This window comes from Scatophagus argus, chromosome 12, assembly GCF_020382885.2.
Source record: "Scatophagus argus isolate fScaArg1 chromosome 12, fScaArg1.pri, whole genome shotgun sequence".
Lineage (NCBI taxonomy): Eukaryota > Metazoa > Chordata > Actinopteri > Scatophagidae > Scatophagus > Scatophagus argus.
In genome coordinates, this window is record NC_058504.1 from 16,754,355 (window position 1) to 16,772,882 (window position 18,528).

The 18,528-nt window shown below is 41.5% G+C and overlaps 1 protein-coding gene across 1 annotated transcript; it reads right to left on the reverse strand.

Annotated features, from left to right (window-relative positions):
• On the reverse strand, positions 1-7,082 carry stc2a (stanniocalcin 2a). Its single transcript, XM_046406936.1, has 4 exons — positions 6,276-7,082; positions 4,135-4,277; positions 3,179-3,390; positions 1-2,987 (listed from the first exon to the last, which is right to left on the reverse strand). The coding sequence occupies exons 1-4, from the start codon at positions 6,412-6,414 to the stop codon at positions 2,624-2,626; spliced, it is 858 nt and encodes a 285-aa protein (XP_046262892.1). The 5' UTR covers positions 6,415-7,082; the 3' UTR covers positions 1-2,623.
• Positions 7,083-18,528: the final 11,446 nt, after the last annotated feature.

Here is an 18,528-nt window from a genome sequence, read left to right on the forward strand (position 1 = left end):
TACAGACAAACATATTTTAATGATAACAAGATACATATGACTTCATGAGTCCAAAGATACTTATAGGATAATTCCCAATGTCTTACAGGTGAGTTACAAACTTCTAGACCATGTTCTGTATTTTCAACAGTGAAAGCAGAGTCATTGTGCTTAACAGAGGAAAATACATGATGTGGTGATGGGGCGCTTACAATACAGGAAATGTGGTTAGTTTTATTTTCCTCTGAACACATAAAGAACAGCAATTCAAGCCACTGCATTATTACAAAAAGCCATATCAAACCTAATAACGGAGAGCTGAAACAGATTGTCACTTTACACACATACAGTACATTCTCAATAGGATTAGCTTATGTCTCATGCTGGGATGTCACAGGAATCCCAACTTCCACAACAGAATTAAAAAAGAAAAGTCTGAAAAGCTCACTGGTGCTTGAAACCCTTGGAGATTATTATAGTGCCGAAAACTTAAAGACTAGGAAGAAAAGCATCATTACCTTACAATTGGGGGGGGGGGGGGTGTTAAGAGTTTATACAAACCCTCAACTGAGCCACAAAATCTGAGCATGTTGTATTTTATTTTTCACCAATAGCCCCCCAGCATGTGGTGTACCGTGCTCAGAAACTGCTCTTGCACAGCTAAAGCATGTGACTGACCTGAAATGGTCAAAAGTCTGTGTCTGTAACCTAACAGAGGAAGAGAAGGAGAGTACGAGGAGAAGTGAAGACAGAGTGAATCATCACATTAAAAAAAAAAGGTTGAGCATGTCTCTCTCCTTCTCAGTCTCTCCACTCCTCTCTGCCTTTCTGTGTTGCTGGCTCTTGGCTGTGGCCCAGAGGAATTCTCTGGTGGCCTTGGTAAATATAACATTTAGAATAACAGCACCCTACCAGAGCCCCCGTGTGTGGACTTAACCCAGTTCCTGGGTCCTTGTTGCGTTGCCTGCGGCTCTAACGGGTAGAATAACAGGCCTTCATTTTCTTTCCTGACCTAGGTAAGAGACCAGAGAGGACTAAGGTCTAATTTAGTAGGGCCAGAGATCTGGAAGGTTTCTGTCAAGCCTTTTTCCTGCCCACTGGGACACCACAAAAGGGTAACGTTGCTCTTCTAAAAAAAGGGGCTCAATCTGGTCCAAAGGAGCATGTGGGGATGCAGGACTTGATGCAGTTAGTTAAGTAACCAGGGTTGCTCAAATGAAATATCCTTTACAGTAACGTCTGATTAGGGGGCAGTTCCTGATTAGAGGGAGCCAGAACAAATTGACATTCAACTGAAATGCAAAATCTAAGACTTTTGTGGCTCAGCATCATCGTAAAATAGCTCAACACTTAAATCTCCCCTTGACACAGTATTATCGATTCACTTAAATCACAGAGAAACGGTCACTGGGGACAGTAACAAGTTTAGGCACCTTGATGTGTGTGATTTTACATTGGAGAGGACTTAGCATCAGAACTTGACAGAGCCTCCTCTTTTTGTTGCAGTTCACTGACAGCTCACATTTGAATGGAAAAGAAACTCAAAGAGAATGTAGACCATTTGACTGTTCAGTTATTATTTGTGAACAAGAGCAATAATGTCCCCTGAAACTTCACGTGTCATTAATCTGTGATGTCACTGAGACACAGTTTCTGAGGCTCCTTTAATGATGAATGAGCGAGATGTGGCATTTTCCTGTATCTAAACAGGATATCGTACATGTCAGAGTTGCACTATGAAACAAAAAGAGTCTATGAACCTGCTTGTCTCCTTCTCATTATCTGGGTTCTCTTATTTCTAGCTTTGTGAGAGACCTGTCAATACATCCATTCATGTTCATAGTAGGACATTTGCATCCTCTTTAAAATGGATTTTCACTTTAAGAACGCACACGTTTGTCGGCTTTGTGACCATCATGCACTACAATTCATATGTGCCAGAACTGGACTTGAAATCTGTACAATTTGTATTTAGTCATCAAGTATCTCTAATTATAATACACATTCCTGCTCTGAAACAACAAATGGCATATGTTACATATCTACAGACCAATATGTGATGGGTGCAATACTGTGAAGAGCACAAGAGACAGCACACCGCATACTGTGTCATCTATAGTATATCAGTATTGCATATTGTAACTATATTTATACATGTTTATATAAATATAGATAATTATATTTCTATGTACATTTTGATATTTCAACATTGCATAAAGAATAAAATAAATAATACAAATATAATCAAATCTTACAGTAAGTATGATTTGAGAAATGCTATATTAGAGCCAAAATAGTCCTAACAGATGAAATAATAATGATAATAAACAATTATTATTCCATTTAAAAAAAAAATCACGGCCTACAGTCTGGCATAACAGTACAACCTACACCACATTTACCCTGCAGGTTACCATGTGGGACTGCTGGAATGACTGGAGAGGGTGGAATAAGGACAGGAAAAATTGGGTCTTGTTTCCTTCTGCTCAGTCTGTCTGGAAATTTGCGTGTGTGTGTAGAGAAGTTTGTGTGTAAGTGCGTGCGTGTGTATGTGTGTGTGTGTGTGTGGAGGTGTGCATAAGTCTGCAAGTGTGGTTTTTCAAATGTTGTAGGAGGTCAAAGGTCAGGACAGACTCCTGCACTTTCACCTTCGGATGTCGGTGGCCTCGGGGTCTTCCTGCTCAGCCACCAGTCCGGCCTCTGGACTCTGGCGACGAAGTCCCTGACTGCGGTTGCGTGGGTGAGTGTTGAAGCCTGCCTTAGCAGGTTTTTCCTTCTCGCCTTGCCGTGGTGGACGTGGGTGCTCTGGTTCAGGGTGGGAGGGTAAGTTGCGGCGGTGATGTTCGGTGGTGGCGCCGGCAGGAGACGGGGTGAGGGAGGAGCAGAGGCTCAGGCTGTCGCACAGAGCCCCCCAATTCTGCTCGCACTGCAGCCGGACACTCCGTGTCAACGCCTCCTTCACCTCCTCTCCGCAGCTCAGAAGAATATTCACCAGCTCCACATATGGACTGAACAGATAGATAACTCACATGAAGCTTTTGATTTAACATTTGGAACTAAGATACATCTTGGTCTAGGAAATGACAGAGGTAAGTGGGATGGTTAAAGAACAGAAAAGGTTTAAACTGAGAAGAATCCAGGGAAGGTGAACAAAGAGATAAAAGAGCAGGTCAACGTGCTCCTCAGACCAACCACTTACCCTTTGGGGAAGAGATCTTGGAAATGGATCATTTCCACCATAACGGCCACATTCTCCTTCGCGGCCGAGCACAGGTTGTGTTTGATATAGCACTCTCTCTGGAGCTGGAACACCATCTCTTTAATGGACACACACTTTCTGCTGATACAGCTGAACTTGTGCCGCAGCCCATGTGCCATACATTTCAGAGCGTCCTTGATGAAGGACTTCCCCTATGTGAACACAGATGCAACTTTTGAGTGAATTATAACCACAAAGTCCCTTGAACTTGATGAAAGTTGAGAGTTTACACACCAGCCAAAGGAAACTTGGGCAAATGTGCCCAATTTGCCCAAGCAACTTGGCCATATTTACGTGTACTGTTGACTTGTGTAGTCCTTACACATAATACATTTTGGTATTTTGTGTGCACCTGTTTTGGTGGTACTGGAGTTAAAGTGTGATTGCATCAGAGCAAACATTGCATGAACGTGTAACTATATGCTTCTAACACACAAGGGGGTAATGAAATCCTGCATGCATAGCAGTAAATTGTGTTATTCTTCTGCTGTAATCATCTGTATTTGTCTTCCAAAGATGTAAGTTCCTAGCATGTGACCCTATAAACATATTAAGACCCCAGTCAGGGCTGCTTTGGCAAGGGTTTCAGCCTCCACTATGTATGAAAAGGGAGCTAACTGGGCTTCTGGCCAACTGGCTCATCACCCCTGATCCTAAACTGTACATGCACTGATCCACAGAGAGGGAAGTTCCCAAGAGAGGAAAAGAGATAACGAGATGTGTGCATGTATGATGGCAATTTTATAAAAAACTGATTTATTTTATGTAGACAAAAACAGCACAAGTTACATTTGTTAATGAATGACTAGGATGGAGCGCTGAACCAGTGAGAAAGAAAAGGAATGTTGCCTCAGGTTATACCATTTTGCAGACACACAGACAGACTAGTTTAGTACCTGAGAGTCAAATTTGCCAGCGTTGTGCAGGAACGTCATGCAGATTTCCTGTAGCCCTCGTATCTCGCAGGAGTTATTCTCAAAGCACTCAAACACACCACAGCCGACATCCCCTGCACTCACCAGGCAGTGCTGGATCTCAGCTGGAAAGAGAGAACAGGTTAGGGGAGGGACCTTATCATCTGTTCACAGCAGAGACAGCGGCAGATTATTACAGGCACGCTGGCATCGAGGACCGGACGGCTTGAAGGCGCAACTCCTCTTCGGCACAGATTGCTGTGCAAATCACAAAGCTGTTGTGGTGTGTCATTATTGCCACAGACACTGGCGGTTGTTTGTGTCTTCCTGACCTGGAGTCTGAGAGAATAAAAGGGGATGTGTTACGATGGGGTGGTCTAATTTCCAAAGATGAGGGGTTCCTGCAGAGGAACACTTGGGAACATATATTACTGTGTCACTCTGCACCACAATCCATCTGCACTGCCTAGCATTGAGATGGGATGGTGCATTGCAGATACTGTACGGCCTTGACTACTTGTGGATGAAACACAAATGCATTTCTGATGTCTGTCAATTAACTGTGCATCAACAAGTTTCTGATTAGGACTACAGCATTCAAAGATGACCTGAGAATACATACTGAAATCAGTAGTATCAAAAAGGTGCATCATTAGCTACATGTGAGGTGCAACAGCAGCAATACAGCCAAAATCTCTGGAAATATGTAAGTTTATGTCATGTGAGCACATAATATCAGAGGCTGTGCGCTTTTCTCTTTATCGGAGCCATGGAAGACATGAATGAAAGAGATGACACAAGGACAGAAATGACCATGAGAAAGTGAAGGTCTCTCTTTTTACGCCAAATCCCTGTCTAAGAGCATGTATTCTGACACATCTGACCAACAGGGAGCTTATCACAGGGACGTCTGCTTACCCGATGTGACATCGTAGGGAGTGTTTCATTCTTAAGTTAACATGGCAAATTGCCGGTTAGGTTGGGAGTCAAGGGGCCACATCATGTTTTACTTTGGCTGTGAAAGACCCAATTCGCTGACTTAGAGAAACATAATTACTAACGTGATTTGTCTTGGAGCAAATAACTGATGCGCGTAAGGGCATTTTCCTTCAGCCGGAAGTGCGCACCAGTTGCGTGAAGAAGACCTTTTATTCCTCCGCAGCAAAAGACTTATTACAAATCACGATTGTCAACAAGGGGGCCTCTATTGGGGGGCATTAATGTGTGTGTGTGTGTGTGTGGGGGGGATGGGGTAGGGTTTGTAGTCAAGAGTTGAACTTTAGTGTGCAGGAAAAGTGAGCCGCTGTCAGCAGTGCTTGTTTTGGCATCGCGGGAATGTGCTTGGATCGTACGAGCTTGGCCGCAACGTGCATTGAATTACACAGTAGTGTTAGCAGGGTCTCTGCTATGAATTGAGTTTGTCCCTATTTTCTCAACTCTGAGGCACGTTAACAGTTAAGCCGTCATATTTTGACGCACATATGGGCTCACATGGTGTGTCGCAAGTCATGCTGTGAGTGAGTCAATCTGCCAATACGAACAACACGTTTCTGGGAAAATGCAGCAGTCCAATGCGGTGTCAGTGCACTGTGTTAATAAGGCAAATCACACTTGTCTTTTGTGGGATTTCAGAATTTCCCCAGATGATTGGTTCACTAAATAAACTTAACTACGCCGGTGAACAGCCACCACACTACTACAATCATTACTGCTCTACTAACCTGCGTGAACACACCATTCAATAGTCACTGCAAGAGAGAGCACATGCAAAAGCCAGATTTCTTCCAGAAAACCACCGAAACTGTGATCTATAACACGTACACCAGCGCGCACGCACACCTAGATGCGCTGCCGTATACATTACCTATTACCTTGTGCAATTCTATTAATAGTTTACTAACATATTGAATTTCTGTCTGAGAGTATTTTCAAGATATCGTCTTTCTGAGTAATCGAAAAAGGTCACCGTAGTGCCGGGATTTAAGTTAAAAACTGCGCCTTGCGGACGGGTCCCCAGCATGGTTTAATTTGCAACCACAGACAAACGGGTATGGACAAAACCCGCGCGGATGCATGGCCAAGAAACCTCCACATTTTCATCCCCACTGACACTCATTGCTTACCTGTATTCTGCAGGGAGAGGCGTCCTTTCTGGCTCGCAGGCTTCTCCGGGGGGCTGTCATGAACATCAGTATTATCCGATCCCACTACTTGCTCCAACACTGACAAAACCAGCAGCGCCACGGCCAGTTTGACCAACATTGCGTTTCCAACGGTGTGCTTCGATTCCCAGCAAGGATCCCCGGCAGTGCGCGAATATGTGTGTGTGTGCGTGTGTGTGTGTATGTGTATGTGTGTGAGGATTCACCTTGGATCAGCGCAGTTGCGGCTTAGTGTCTTATGGGGCAGCTGTGGGACTGAATGCATGAGCTGGAAGAGATGCTGCCTATATTTCTCAGAGCCCCGGGTGTCAATTTGGATGAAGGAGTTAAGCAGGTGTTGTCGGTTGGGGCGTCACAACCAATCAGAGACGCAGACATCCACGACCAAGGGTTTAGGGGAGTGTCCAGTGAAAGTCCCCTTTTTGCAATAAAACTGGCGCCATAAAGCAATATGCATGAGTAAGTTGACAGCGCTGGGATTCACAAACCAAATCTGCAAAAGTCAATCATATAATACCAAGTAAAGACCTAAAATATCACAGAACAGGCTTACTATTTCCACAGCTCATATGTATGATATCGCAAGGTAACTTAGAGTCCCTGCTTGTTGCAGCAGTGAAAACCTAAGTAGAAAGTTTTTGCAATAAAACTGGAGCACTTATTTAGGCTACAAGGCTAAGTGTGAGAGCAGTTCAGGGATCAAGAAATACCAAGCCTGCCAACAAACCTGAGAAAAATGAAGCATATGATGCCCCCTGGTCTCTACATAAAATAGGCTTAGCTTGTAAGTCTATAACCTACTGAGTCATTAATTAATGGTAATTAAGTTAATATCAGCCTCAAACGTGTCTGTGGTCATTAACTTCACAGAAAGTGACTTCACAGAAACTGCATCCTCAAGCTGAAAGTCCCTACAAACAGAGTGCCAGCGACTAACTTTTTTATGGGAAAGTGAATATGAAGTGGTCTGTTACACAATGCCCATTAGTCTGTGACAATGAGGTCGGCTAACCGCTACTACAGAGAGTAATCTAAGAATAGAGGACCAACATTGGCAGGGTTGCACATTTGGAGACGTTAGAGGAATCTTTTTCAAGAGCAACACTTGAGGATGCCATGTGCAATAACTGCAAGCAAACTGAGCCTGCTGCAGGAACATAATGTGTCTGTCTTCAAAATGTTTCCAGTGACCTAATGGTGTTAACTACTCTCAGGTAAAATGCCCCTATAGGAGCTGGCAGTGTGATGGAAGCCAACACGTTGCTGTATCACTCACTGTGCCTCGGCAGTACTGGTGGACAGGAAGTGGTACCAATGGCAGGAAATCACTATCTGGGTGCAGAGTGGGCAAATGCACTTGAGCTCCAAGCCTCTAGAGGGCCCACTGATACTAATTGTTCCTTACGCTCCTTAATTACAGCAAAGCACCAGAGAAACCTCACCATAAGAAAACCAACATCCAATTGCTTAACATCTAGGCAACACTTGACCCAACACATACAATCAAATGCCTTCATGACAAAAGACAATGCAGAATTTTCTTTTCAACTAACCAGCAGGCTCTGGAGGAAACCCTTGGGAAACATAGAAATGACATTTAAACTCTCAAAGCCACGGCAGGTGATTTTCTTATCACATGTATGTAAAAGATATATATATATATATATATATATATATATATATATATGTGTGTGTATAATGTGTTCACACTGGAAACAAACTTCAACCTCCATCATAGGGTGGCAGAATAATGAGGAACAATAAGATGGGTTATTGTCTGCATGTGATTGAGTTGACCCTGAAACAAATACGAACATGGGGAAATGAACTGGCAACATTAGTGTCTGTGTGTGTGTGAGTGAGTGAGTTAAAGAGACACAGGGAGAGACAGACAAACAGGCATCTGATTGTGGTCGGCCGAATTTCATAGACTTGTGACTTTGAAATCTGTTTATCATAACATTTCATTTATTTTCATAAAATCCTTTTCATGGGAAGGCCTGGCCCAGTGTGCTGGAAAAACTTTTTAAAACCCAGGCTATATTTAGACCATCAATGAAATTGGCTTAGAGCAGGAATTGGACTCCAGCTCCAACCTAACCAAAATGACAATCATTTATAGCTCTAAATGCAGACAATTTTTATCAGTATGTATCTTTCTAATTGAGGTTTTAAGTCAGTGGAATGAATTTTAGAGAGCTCACCACAGCTGAAAAATGGGATGTATTTTGTCTGGGAGATGTTGCATGAATTTATGATGACTTCCTACTTTTGTCTCCTAACATTATGATATTACTCTGATAAAAAGATTAACTTTGATGTGACATTAGTATGGTTTACACTTAATTTAAAATGGCATCATGATAGATTTTATTCTCTACACACACACACAAAAAAAAGGTTCCAGTCTGTGTGCCATAAATTGGCTTAAGCTTGACAAGCACAGAAAGGAAATTGCAATGCAGCAGTATTTTCAAAGTCCACTTGGTTTTCAGCGGGCTGACAAGGAGGGTGTAGCATACCGTGGCACGCGTCTGGAGCTGGTCTTGGCGTGTTTCCAGTTGTGCCTATACCACAAAGTGGAATCTCCTGCTCAATTCGCGCCTGTTAAAGTTGCCCATGCTGTGAACACACCCTCAAATTGGCCCAATCAGTGTGCTGCAGTGGACCACAGGGTTGAGGCCTAATATAGTATGTCATAGCTGCCTACTGGTGCTGCATTCAAATAGGATGGGGGGAAAAAACTGTTGGAGGTCTTCAAACCAAATCCAAGTGGTAACTCTGGGGCTGAAAATGAAGCCACCCTGGAAGTATTATAACTGCAGTTCCTCGAAAAGCCACTTGAGGCTGACTCCACAAGCCATTCATCTCTACAAGACCTCACATTAAAATGCCCAACAAGTCAGTTGTTTAAATTACATCAAGCCTTAAAATTCTGCATAATTAAGGTGTGGCTACTTTAAGTGACAGCTAGCTGCCAGCTGTTCTCTAAGTTTCACCTCAACTAATTCAACCACTGAACTTGACCCCTCAGCCATTTTTGTGCTGTTGGTGTCTTTTGGAATTTTCACATTTCACATTCCTCAGCTGATGGAGAAAGTTGAGTGACTTATTGGAGCCAACTTATCTATGAAGACAATGGATCAATCCACTGAGGAGCAACTGCTAGGAGAACCTTGAAGTTTTTTGGGTTTTTTTTTGGTCTAATGTTTTCAAGATGAAGAATGAACCATCTTGTTTTACAACTAGCGTTTGTAGACTGCTTGCTTTGTTATCAAGAAAATTTCTTGCATTTACTATTTAGCTTGAATGCAACAGAGAACACTAAGCACTGGCCCAAAGAACAAGAACATCCTGCTGATAATTAGAAAGAATGCAGGTTTAAAGGATTGGCTTCATATTCAAAACCTAGAAGCTATTATTCTAAACACTGTATGTTTAAATTGGACAAAACAGTCATCAACCTTTATTTAGTGGAGCTTTCAATCATATCAAGTAATTGTCATTAGCAAGAATAATTGCAAATTTTTGAAATGTATCCATATTTGCCTAAAAGCTGAACACATTTGAGCTGTCACAGTCTAAAATGACAATCATCTGTATTTAAAATGTGAGGACTTTCAAGGTCTGGTTGCTACAGTTACAGCTAGAGTGATATGGTTTTATTTTTGGTCTGTCTGTTGTCGAGGGTATTTGGAATCTATTTCATGTTTACATTGCATGAAAGCATTGTCTCCTTTTGGCGACACTGTCCAGAAAATAGACAAGTTTGCTTTGACAGCAGTAACATTCATTCACTTTGACTGTTGTACAGTAAACATACAGAAAGCAGACATGTGTTCTGAGTTGGGACCCCTGGGGCCCTGGCAAGTGATCAACCAATGAAACCACAACAGAGAGGCCAGGCTGGGGTGTGTGTAAATGGGGGGTTTCTTCACTGGGAGAAAGGCTTCTGAAACGGCAATTAATATTAGCAGTTTACAGACTCCTTATAGTGCTTTACTGGAAGCATGTGGCTGTAATTTGGCAATAGGTTCAAGCTCAGTATTGGAAAGCTCAAAGACAGTAGTTCTCGAGTGCCCCCACAGACGGTTCATTCGGCAAGGCTAGACCAAAATCTGGTATATGGTTGCATTTGATCAGTGTGAGAAAATGTGGTCTATTTGTTATATGTCTATAATGTGAATTCCTGGAGTTTGGGTGAAAAAAAAAAAAAACCTTTATAAATGGGGCAGCAATAACAATACTTTCCAGTCATATCCTGGGATGATTTGAAAGACAAAATATTTCAGTTGCAATTATAACTGTCAAAATTATCTTTTAACCCACTCTGCTGTCATCAGTATCATCTGCAGGTGTCTCTCTGTAATTAGTATTTTGTCAGAGTGTTTGTTGTTCAGGATGCTTTAACTGTGCAATCTCCCACATGGCTCTTGATGTATGGAGGGCTGTTTTCTCTCCTGCTCTGCTCTTTACCGCACATATGAGCCTTTAAACCAAAATCCTTCAGATATGAAACTGAACTTGAAAACTGTGTTTTCAAAACCCTGGACTTGACTCAAATGTACAATAAAATGGAAATATATATATATTTTTAAAGTCAGCAGCTGTATTTAGCTGTTCCTGCTCATCAAGCTAGGGTGTTATGAGAAAATAAAAAATATAAATATGTCCTGCTGTATATGGCACAGAAATCCCAGAGCGAGAGGTGGCTGCATTGGGGATTTTAATCTTTTTGATCCTTTGAGGTTGCTGTAGCTGGTCAATGCTGTAGAAGATCAGCAGACGGAATCAGCAATATGAAGTCAGCAGCCAGTAGTTCATTTCCAGAGAGCAGAAAATGTACGCCTGCAAATACAGGCACACATACTGAAACAAAATGGATTGAATGCTAGTTTCAGCTCGCATGTTAATTGTAACTCCAGTTACATGTTAGTATTAAGATAACTAATTAAGTGCTAGTGAACTGACTTTTTCCCCCACCTCTAATAATTACAATAAAAGCCAAATTTTAAGTAAATAGAGACTATATGTTTGATATTTTGTGTTGCTCTACCAATGAATTATATGAAATAGTTGGCGCCAGTTAATTTTGAAAATGCAGCAGCCAATGGGAACACACCACACTCAACTGGAGCAGTGCTGCAACTTGAATACTCAGCTTCTTGGCTACTCAGTCACTAGTGTAAAAAAACGGTGATTAAAACAATGTAAGGTGAAGGAGAACGGTTTCGTGCTTTGTGAAATACACTTGTAACACAATCTATTCTTGAAGCAGTTGTGTGACATCTTGGGAAAGATACTAATACACTTATTCAGATGAGAGGATTGATATCACTCTCAGGCTAACTGACTATTAGCTATAGCTTCATATATATCGTATGAGAGCAGGATCAATCTTTTCATTTAACTCTCTGACCGAAAGTGAAGAAGTACATTTCCCAAAATGGTGAATTTTTCCTTTAAAACTAAAGTACATGAAACTTAAATGTATTTGTCAGTTTTACACAAATAATAATTTAAGCAATAATATGCGTGTTGACACATAACCTCTGTAAGAATGATACATGTTAGTCCATCTTTAGAATAATATTGTTATTTGTGATTAGAGGGTTGCTTCATAGCAATGCAGGATATGGACACAAAAACACAATGTGAATAGAGTAAAAAAAAAAAAACAAAACAAAACATTTGAGCAGTAGAAAGTCTTGTGGTGTAAACATGACTTCTAAAACCCCTCAAGGAAAAAGAACATGAGAAGGCAGCAGTGTTGGGCTGTGAGAAATACCGAAGTCTTCGAGGAACCTGAAGATGATATCTTGGTTTCTAAATCTGGCTCAGCTTGTGACTGCATGCATTTGTGTGTGTGTGTGTGTGTGTGTGTGTGTGTGTGTTTGATGGTGTCAGGTGAAAACCTTGGATCATGTAAATGTTGACTTTCTGGAGCCACACTTATGAGAAATATTCTTGTTTTAGAAGGGTGACAGTGCATTTTTGGCCTTATCTAACTAATGAACGGAAAAACTGTCTCAAGCCAATAAAAAAATGTAAACTTGATGTTTTTCACTGCAAGTATACATACTTACACAGAAAAACAGACATTTTTGTAAGATTTGAGCTGCAAAGTCTTTTTCTCTCTCTCTCTCTCTCTCCCTCTCTCCCCCCACCACCCATTAATGCACTCTTTGGTGTGTTAATTCACCTGACTCGTGAAAAGAGAAGTTTTACTGGCCCAGCTCAGCAGGCCAGCTCTGGGCTCTGATTCCAACCGGTGTGAAAATGCCACATCTCAGACCCTCACTTAACTTGCCTCAAACAATGTTCTATTATAGAGTTTGCTCTGTATGGGTTATATTGCTACAGAGCTGGCAGATTACAGAGTGGTCCATCTCATTACTGTCCATATTAGCCTGCAGGCCTCGCCAACACAAAGGCGTGATTGAGTGATAAGGGAAAGAGATGGCCCATAGCTGCCCATGAGAGCCCTCACCTTGGCTGCTCCAGCCTTGATGAGGGCAGAGGTGATGTCATCGTTGCTGGAGACACAGGGGTTGACCCCTCTGATAGGTGGGCATGCTGGGACAAAAGAGAGCAGCTTGGACACAAAGGCCCCATTTAATGAGAGTAAGACATGAGGCTGAGAGCGGACTATGTGGGTGGCACATAGTGTCATAGCTGCTGAAAAGACTGGTGAGCCATTAATCATCTAATTTAAGACCTGGGCAAAGGGCTTATTATGTAAGGTCAGTTTAGACAACATCATTAAAGCAAAGGAAGTCTTTCTGGGTTACACTTCCATTTAATCACACTGATCCCAAAAATGTTCCTGTATTCCATAATACTGGATCCAGGGACGCTATATTTATCATAATGGTCAGGTCCAACAATTGTGCAACATAATATGACACACTTACCCCTCATTAGAGATGAAGGGCCCTTTGTGGCAGCCTGACAATCATTAAAACTTCTCCCCTGGCTTGGCTTGTTTACTCAGTGGTAATTACCAGGTGATTGTGTAGCCTGTGACCCACATTCAGAGTCAGGTCAGCCAAGACATGGGGGATAATTGATAATGTTCAGAGAAGTGCACGTACAGAAAGAGTGTTAGAGTGGATAGTCATTTGTTCCTGCCTCATTAGACTGTGTTAGAAGACAAGCTGGCTCATAGTATTCTTGCGATGGAACAATACCTTTTTCCACTGTAAGACCAAAACGTGGGCTCTGGTGTGTAAATGTGTTTTAGTGGGCATATGGCAGCCTCATTTATTCATTTACGTATTCACTTATTCACTCGCTGGTCAGATGGAAAATAAATGAATAAATTGACTGTGTAATATATATGTCTTCTAGGTGAGTTCATTTTGCCCAAATATAGCTTCTGAAGCATTTTTGGACACCGTGCATGGCACTTCAGGTCCAGAAATTTCACTTGTCCAAGTAAGTACACCACTTCTCCTGGCAGCGCTTGCCATGACAGAAACAAGTGACTGAATGCCTCCCTTAAGCACACACATACACATACACATACACACACACACACACAAAATCTGCTCCATCTTGAATCCTTCACCATATATTACAGTGGTCCAGTGTCAATTTCTGTCTTCATTCCAGAGGTTAACTCCCCACCGTTCATTGGCTGTGGCCTCCTTTTAATGAGTTTTGTGGACATGGTTTTTGTAAATCTGCAAATCTGCTATGCTTTTCAATTTGTTTATTATGTGATTAACTCTACAAAGCAACCCTGGCCTAAACACTGCCAATAAAAACTAAAGTTCGACCTGTGAAAAACTAATAGGTTGCATGCCCCCAGCATCACTAATGCTGGCAAACCAAACTGAGTTTGGCAGTGCTCTCAATTTTCTGTCGCATTCACTGTGAGGTCGTGATTCTAGGTCTGATTGTACTGTATAAAGGTATCAACACAAGAAAATAGAGCACATGATTAATGTTGGAGACACACATAACTTTTTTGTTTCTCAAAAAGGAAGTTAATAACAACAGTAATCCTAAAACACCAGGCTCAAAGGACTAGATGTAATAATAATAAAAAAAAACAGTCACATGGCTGACCAGTAGCAGGTGAGGGCCTATAGTCGGATGGTGAAGACTGTGTAAAAAAAAAAAGGGCTTGTTTGGGGGATCATGCACTTTTGGTTGCATCATGCACTTTTGCTAGTGCGCGCGCACACACACATCAACTTTAATTTAGATTTAGATTTAAGTACTGCAGAACAAAGGTATCATCAAGTTTGGGTTAATGCCATTCTATGCTAGCCTACATGCAATTAATGTATGTGCCAATTAATTTCCTAAATTGAAAACCTTTGACTATACTGTACATACTGTACATATTGTATGAAAACACCATTGTGCTGACACATTAAGGGGTAAGGGGTAGTGTGAGGTTCTCAAACAGTTTCCAGACCATAAACCATAGCTCCCAAATTTCCAAAGGGTATGTTTGATGGATGTTTCACCTCAGACTGAAGCAAGGAATTGACTTAAACTTGTGTTAACCACCAACATTTTGACCAAAGCCTCATTTAAATTGTGAACCAGCTGCTAAACACTGCTAAAAAACCAGTTAATTCCCTGTTTGGTTTTAGTGCCAAACCCCCAAAATAACAATATTTAATTTCCATTTCACCAACTCGTCAAGTTGGTTTCATGTGGTAGTTAGAAGTCATTGTTATATAAGAAGTCAGAGTCTGAGGGAGAAATATCCAAACTTTTATTTGTGGCTGAGATTATCCAGTGCTCCACAGATACATCTTGGACCCTGTAAGACTATGCATTTGTGAGCAATATAACCCTTTTAGGTAGCTCATTAGAAAAGTGTTATTTGACACGGCTTAATTGTTTAGCTTTATTCCTATACTGGCGCCTGTGTTTACAGAAAACAGCATTGGACTGTTATGGTGATAATACAGTATAACGGCCTTAAATAAGACTACCTGTCTGTAAAAAGTAAAGCATCTTATTGTACTGATGAGGAGCACCATATGCACTTTTTATTGTTTGGACAAAAACAAAATCATTGCAGAGGGGGTGACTATTTTCTGTTAGTGGTATAAATAAAGCACATGATATATTTAGAATCGTTGAAGTTAATTAGCCAGCTCATGAAATAGTGGACTGGGTCCAGATCAAACCAACATGTCACAGATGCTTGTGAACCTCAGAGCCATGAGGTTACAATTGTAGGATGTTCTGGGATATGTGTTGTTTACGATGTGTGTTCTACAGTTAGGGGTAATTGATTGCTGTGATGGTGTGTGTTGGAACATGTTGTATTTTTCCGTAAGGCGGCTGAAAGGGGGGCTGGGTTCCAGCAGCAGATAAAAAAGCCTTCTAGGACCGTCCAACCTTCCCAGGAATTCTCAGAATTCCAGTTCCTAATTATGACATCCGTGGAGCAGAGGCCCAACACCCATTACAAACACACACATGCATGCACGCACAAACACACACACACACTATTAACCCCCAACTAGCATCATCACAGATATGAGACAGAAAGTGATGGCTAAATGGAAGGAGTGGATGGAGAGACAAGAAAGCAAGGACAGATGAAGAGATAGTCTGTATGCCAGTGAGTGACTTTAAGTTCATTGCTTTGCCTTTCTGGGTTTCATTTCAAAGGTATGGTAAGCATATCTCAGCTTAGCCCAGTTGCTGGCAGGTCTTTGATACCAAATAAGTTTTGTTAAGATAAGACAGTGCCTCAGGAGTGACACAGTGCTGCAGTGGTTAGCACTGTCACCTCATAGCAAGAGGGTCCTTCTGTGCAGAGTCTGCATGTGTATGCGTTGGGTTTTCTCCAGGTACTCCAGCTTAATCTCACAGTCCCCAAAACATGCACGTTAGGTTAATTGGCTGCTCTACATTGCCCCTGGGTGTGAGCGTGTGTAGTTGTCTGTCTTTGTGTGTTGGCCCTGTGATTGACTGGTGACCAGTCCAGGGTGAACCCTGCTTCTCGCCCGTAGTCAGCTGGGATAGGCTCCAGTCCTCCTGCAGGTATACAAAATGGCTGGATGGACAACAGTGCCCCATTGCCAAATTTGTAATACTTTGTATACAAAACTCGAAATCTCGTTTCATACAAATTTATAACTCATGATAGTTTTATGAACATGCGAGTGTATTCATCGGCTCTGGTATTATTCTGTCAGTCCACTGGGAGGAGTAAATCGCATTCCCTACCTAAACTAAGTTGAGCAAACACAGGCTAACCTTAGCAGTCAATAATGTGCATGCTCTACACACAATACATAAAGAGGCCATATGTTTTTCTTATTTCAGTTAAATCTTCAATATTTGATATTTTTAGCCACTTGGGGGCAGCACAAACAAGCTCCACACAAAACACGGGAATGCTCACCTTTTGACTTGACGTGATGACCTAGCAAAAAGCTGTCAGTTATGAAGAAACATGAACATTCATCTGGAGTCATGTTTCTGATCACTATAAACACAGTATTAACTCTTCTTAACGCCGTTTTTGTTGAGGGGAATATCTGGCTCATTAGCCGCTAAGTTATTCACAGTGTTCACCAGTTGCTGTTTGCCTTATTATGACAGCCAGCTAGCCTTCTGCAGCCAAGAGGTGAGACAGGCCTGGAAACAGTGAGAATCAACCAGGTCATAATACTGCAGCCTGAAAACCCAAAAACAATGAGCAATAGTGACACTATGAGTGATTCATTGCATATGAAAGTAGTCAAGTGATCCACTGTTAATATAATAGCCACTTTAAATAATAAAAATATTCAATATCCATAAAAGCAGCTATCAGCCTCTGGTTCCCTTATTTCATATTCATATGAAGCACTGTAAGACTGATTGATATGGTTAACTGGGTTGTGAGTCTGGCTTTACGTACAGCCTCATCATTTCATGTGACAGAAACGCTCTGCGACATAACTGCTCTGTGAGCCATGGGCAGTATGAACCCGAACATGTTTCTGTTTACTCTGTACATTTTGTTCATTGGGGAAATCTAACTGATTGTGTTTTAACAATATGTCAACTCATGGGAAGTGAAGATGAATTTAGGTACTTGCCAGTTCTGTAAACACCATCACGGACCAACATGTTCCCAACCTCATCTCAGTGCCATCTGAAAAAAAGGTCAGATGACTGCTTATTTTAGTGCAGCTGTAATGAATGTTTTTAATAAAAACTCATAAAGTACCTTCTCTTTTTTTTTCTTTTTATCTTCTAAATAAATCTTTGGTGTAGCATCAGTGAGCGAGCATGAATTCTCTGTGACACAAATATACAAATTCCTAAAGTGCATATGTATGTTTCTTTATTTTTAGGATTGAGTCCCAGGCCAGACCACTCTGTGGGTCGTTGTGGGGATAAAAGGGCCCTTTATTAGAGATGGCACACAGGGGTCCTTCATAAGGACTACATGGGCACTTTCTAACATCTGACATAAGCATTTGTGAGTGTGGTTACCAATGCTTGTGGTACCATCATTGACGCTGTGTGGCTGAGGCAGTCCAGTCTTATGGGGTTGGAACGCTCGCTCTTACTCAGTTTCTCTTCCCTCTTGACTGCCCTCCAACCAGAGAAAGAAAAGTGGAGAAAGAAACAGACAGGGTAAACAAAGAACCAGAAAGAGAAAGGGGAAAAGTGATGCTGGATCAAAAACACACAGAAGCAGTTGGATAGACACCATGACCTTCATATAAAAGCTCTGAGGGGCCTACTAATCATTGTTAGCCAATCCTATATTAGTCAGCAACAGGGGTGTTGGCTGACTTTAATATGTTATAGAAAAGCGATTCCAAAAAAACACATATGAGTGTTGTCTGAGCCATTAAAACAAAGCTAAAAGTCTACAGAACCAAAGTTCATGGCAAGTTATGCAATAGTCAAGACATTTTGCTGTATACTGAAAACTCAGGGGATAGATAGATAGATAGATAGATAGATAGATAGATAGATAGATAGATAGATAGATAGATAGATAGATAGATAGATACTTTATTGATCCTGAGGGAAATTCAATTCAAGACAGTCACTGAGATTCATTCATCATCTGAGAACCAGAAGTATCTGTCAGTTTGTCCATTAGATGTTAAGATAATTCTCTGAAGAGGTGAAAATGCTGAAAAAGTCAAAGAATCACTAAAGTCGGAGGGATTCATCCTCTGGTGACTATGACTGTTTATACAAAATGCCATGGCAATTCATCCTGTTG